Source organism: Osmerus eperlanus, chromosome 17, assembly GCF_963692335.1.
Source record: "Osmerus eperlanus chromosome 17, fOsmEpe2.1, whole genome shotgun sequence".
NCBI lineage: Eukaryota > Metazoa > Chordata > Actinopteri > Osmeriformes > Osmeridae > Osmerus > Osmerus eperlanus.
The window spans coordinates 878,567-881,907 of NC_085034.1; the positions used below are offsets into that span (position 1 = coordinate 878,567).

Here is a 3,341-nt window from a genome sequence, read left to right on the forward strand (position 1 = left end):
CACACAGAGAGATGGAGAGAGAGACACACAGAGAGATGGAGAGAGAGACACACAGAGAGATGGAGAGAGAGATGGAGAGAGAGACACACAGAGAGACACACAGAGAGATGGAGAGAGAGACAGAGAGAGACACACAGAGAGATGGAGAGAGAGACAGAGAGAGACACAGAGAGATGGAGAGAGAGACAGAGAGAGACACACAGAGAGATGGAGAGAGAGACAGAGAGAGACACACAGAGATATGGAGAGAGAGACACAGAGAGATGGAGAGAGGGACACACAGAGAGATGGAGAGAGAGACACAGAGAGGGACACACAGAGAGATGGAGAGAGAGACACACAGAGAGATGGAGAGAGAGACACAGAGAGATGGAGAGAGAGACACAGAGAGATGGAGAGAGAGACACAGAGAGATGGGAGAGAGACACAGAGAGGGACACACAGAGAGATGGAGAGAGATGGAGAGAGAGACACACAGAGAGATGGAGAGAGAGACACAGAGAGGGACACACAGAGAGATGGAGAGAGAGACACACAGAGAGATGGAGAGAGAGACACAGAGAGATGGAGAGAGAGACACAGAGAGGGACACACAGAGATATGGAGAGAGAGATGGAGAGAGAGACACACAGAGAGATGGAGAGAGAGACAGAGAGAGACACACAGAGAGATGGAGAGAGAGACAGAGACAGGGGGATTTACGATTGTGAGATCTACACTCCCTCTATCCTCCCCCCCTCTCTCTGTCTCTCTCCCTCCCCCCTCTCTCTCCATGCGCCCCTCATTCCCAGGCCTGTGCAGGAATGAGATCATGATCATGTTAATGAGCCTCTATGCATCCTAATGACTGGCAGACATAACTGGACTGCCTGTGAAACAAGCTTGTTCCCTGTCAGAGGACGTCACACGCAGACACACACCCCTGTCCCTGTGTGAACCAGGATCTCTCTCCATGTCACCCGACCACAAGGAGCAATTGTATTGTGATCATATCTGTACTGGTCAGTTTGGACGCAACAGCCACCAAGACACTTGTTGTTGCACAGTCAGGGGGGCAAGGATGGAGGAATTCTGGGAGGGGGAATTATCTCTGTAGATGGGAGTTGTAGTTCATTAAAATTTAACTACAGCAGGCTAATGTTCTGCGATCTCCTTCTCAATGTGAGTTGTTGCATGATGTTAAGATAATGGAATGGAATAGTTCTAGAACATTCAGCTGAGAGACAGTTGAGAAGTTCTAGAACTGCTGACTGGCTTCTACGCTGTGGCGACTGTGGGGTGGTGTCTTGTCACGTCCTGCTCTGATATAACCTTGTCACCAGGAAGTGATCTCACTTCCTGTTTAGCTAGAAAGGGACTACTGAGAATAAAGCACTGCCTGTCTCTCCTCCTCTGCTCTCCTCCTCTACTCTCCTCTTCTCTCTCTAATCAGCTGACCTGGGCAGAATCAAAGACAGAAGCTGTTCCCTTCCCTGCCGACTCTGTGTCTCAGTGTTGCTCTAATCACCACACAGACTGTGTGTGTGCGTGTGTGTGAGCCCTTGAAGAAATGAGAAGTGAAACAGAGGCCAGCCAGGCCTTTGTTCTAGAGTGGGTGGCCAACAGATTTCTCTTTGTGTGTGTGTGTCTGTATATGTGTGTGTGTGGGTGTGTATATCTCTGTGTGTGTGCCGGTTTACGCCTACATATGTATGTATTTATGTATGTGTGATTGTGTGTGTGTGTGACTGTGTGTGTGTGTGTGTGTGTGTGTGTGTGTGTGTGTGTGTGACTGTGTGTGTGTGTGACTGTGTGTGTGTGTGTGTGTGACTGTGTGTGTGGGTGTGTGTGTGTGACTGTGTGTGTGTGTGTGTGTGTGTGTGTGTGTGTGTGTGTGTGTGTGTCCACCCAGGCTGAGCTTTGGTTGTTTACTCATGGTGTGTCCATGGTGTGATGTATCATCCTATCTTCAGTTTAGCTTTGTTCTATCTGCGACACACAACCACACACACAACCACACACACAACCACACACACACACAACACAACCACACACACACAGACAACAGAAGGGAGTGCTGGAGATTCCCAACAAATGCTGCTTTCTCCCTCTCCTCTTTCTCCCTCTCTCTCCTCTCTCTTTCTCTGTCCTCTCTGGCTCTCTCTCTTTACCCACCCTCTCTCCCCCCTCCCTCTTTCTCCTCCCTTTCTTTCTTTCTTTCTCTCTCACTCCTCCATCTCTCTTTCCTCCCTCCCTCCCTTCCTCCTCCCTCCCCTCCCTCCCTCCCTCCCTCCCTCCCTCCCTCCCTCTCTCTGCTGGTGCATCAGAGGATATCTGCAGAGTTCAACGTGTGTGTGAGCACAGCAGTGTGTGTGTGTGTGTGTGTGTTGGGTTGGTCTGTGACTAGGCTGGAGTGTGTTGGGGGTGGGTGTATGCAGGTGAGCAGCAGTATAACCACCTGGAGAGATCTGCCTGCCTGCCTGCCTGCCTGCCTGCCTGTCTGTCTGTCTGTCTGTCTGTCTGTCTGTCTGCCTGTCTGTTTCCAGGGTAACAGACTCGATCCTGTCTAACCTGCCTGTCTGTGTGTTTCCAGGGTAACAGAGGAACGACAGGATGCGTGAATACAAACTGGTGGTCCTGGGATCAGGAGGAGTGGGCAAGTCTGCCCTGGTAAGGAGAGAGAGAGAGAGAGAGCGAGAGAGCGAGAGAGTGTGTGTGTTCTGTCTCTATCTCCTCTCTTTTATTCGTGATACCTCTCTCCCTTGTATCTGTGTTTCTCATCATATCACCATCTCTCTCTCCATCTTTGTCTCCCTCAATCTTTCTCTTTGTCCATCTCCATCTACCTCTACCCTCTCCTTCTCTCTTTCTTTCTCTCTCTCTCTCTTTCTTTCTCTCTCTCTCTCTCTCTCTCTCTCTCTCTCTCTCTCTCTCTCTCTCTCTCTCTCTCTCTCTCTCTCTCCTCATCCTGCTGGCAGTCTCTTCGTCTCCCTGGAGACAGCTGTCCCTTGGCGGGTCACTCTGGGTTGTGAGAATATCAACACTCACCCCCCTCATCCATCCATCACTTTCTCCTTCTCTCTCTCCCTTTGTCCCTCTCCCTTTCTCTCTCTCTCTCTCTCTCCATATCTCTTTTCTGTCCCCTTCTCCTACTTTCGTTCCTTTTCCCCTCTATCTCTCCCTCCATCCTTCCCTCCCTCCCTGTGTCCCTCCATCATCTGTCCCCCTGAAGTTCAAACTGGAGCCCTGTGTGTGTGTGTGTGTCATCACTCCAGGGTAGTGACAGGGAGTTGAAAGCAAGGTCAGACATCATCAGATTGTAGGCCTATCAGAACACCAGTCTATTTACATATGAGGCCCTG

At 50.4% G+C, this 3,341-nt stretch overlaps 1 protein-coding gene across 1 annotated transcript in view; it reads left to right on the forward strand.

Annotated features, from left to right (window-relative positions):
• The window catches only part of LOC134037420 (ras-related protein Rap-1b-like), a 17,982-nt gene that overhangs the window by 11,125 nt on the left and 3,516 nt on the right, over positions 1 to 3,341 (forward strand). The window contains exon 2 of the mRNA XM_062482681.1: positions 2,573 to 2,649. Coding sequence (XP_062338665.1) covers positions 2,593 to 2,649 — 57 coding nt within the window. The 5' untranslated portion in view covers positions 2,573 to 2,592. The remainder of the gene's footprint in view (positions 1 to 2,572; positions 2,650 to 3,341) is intronic.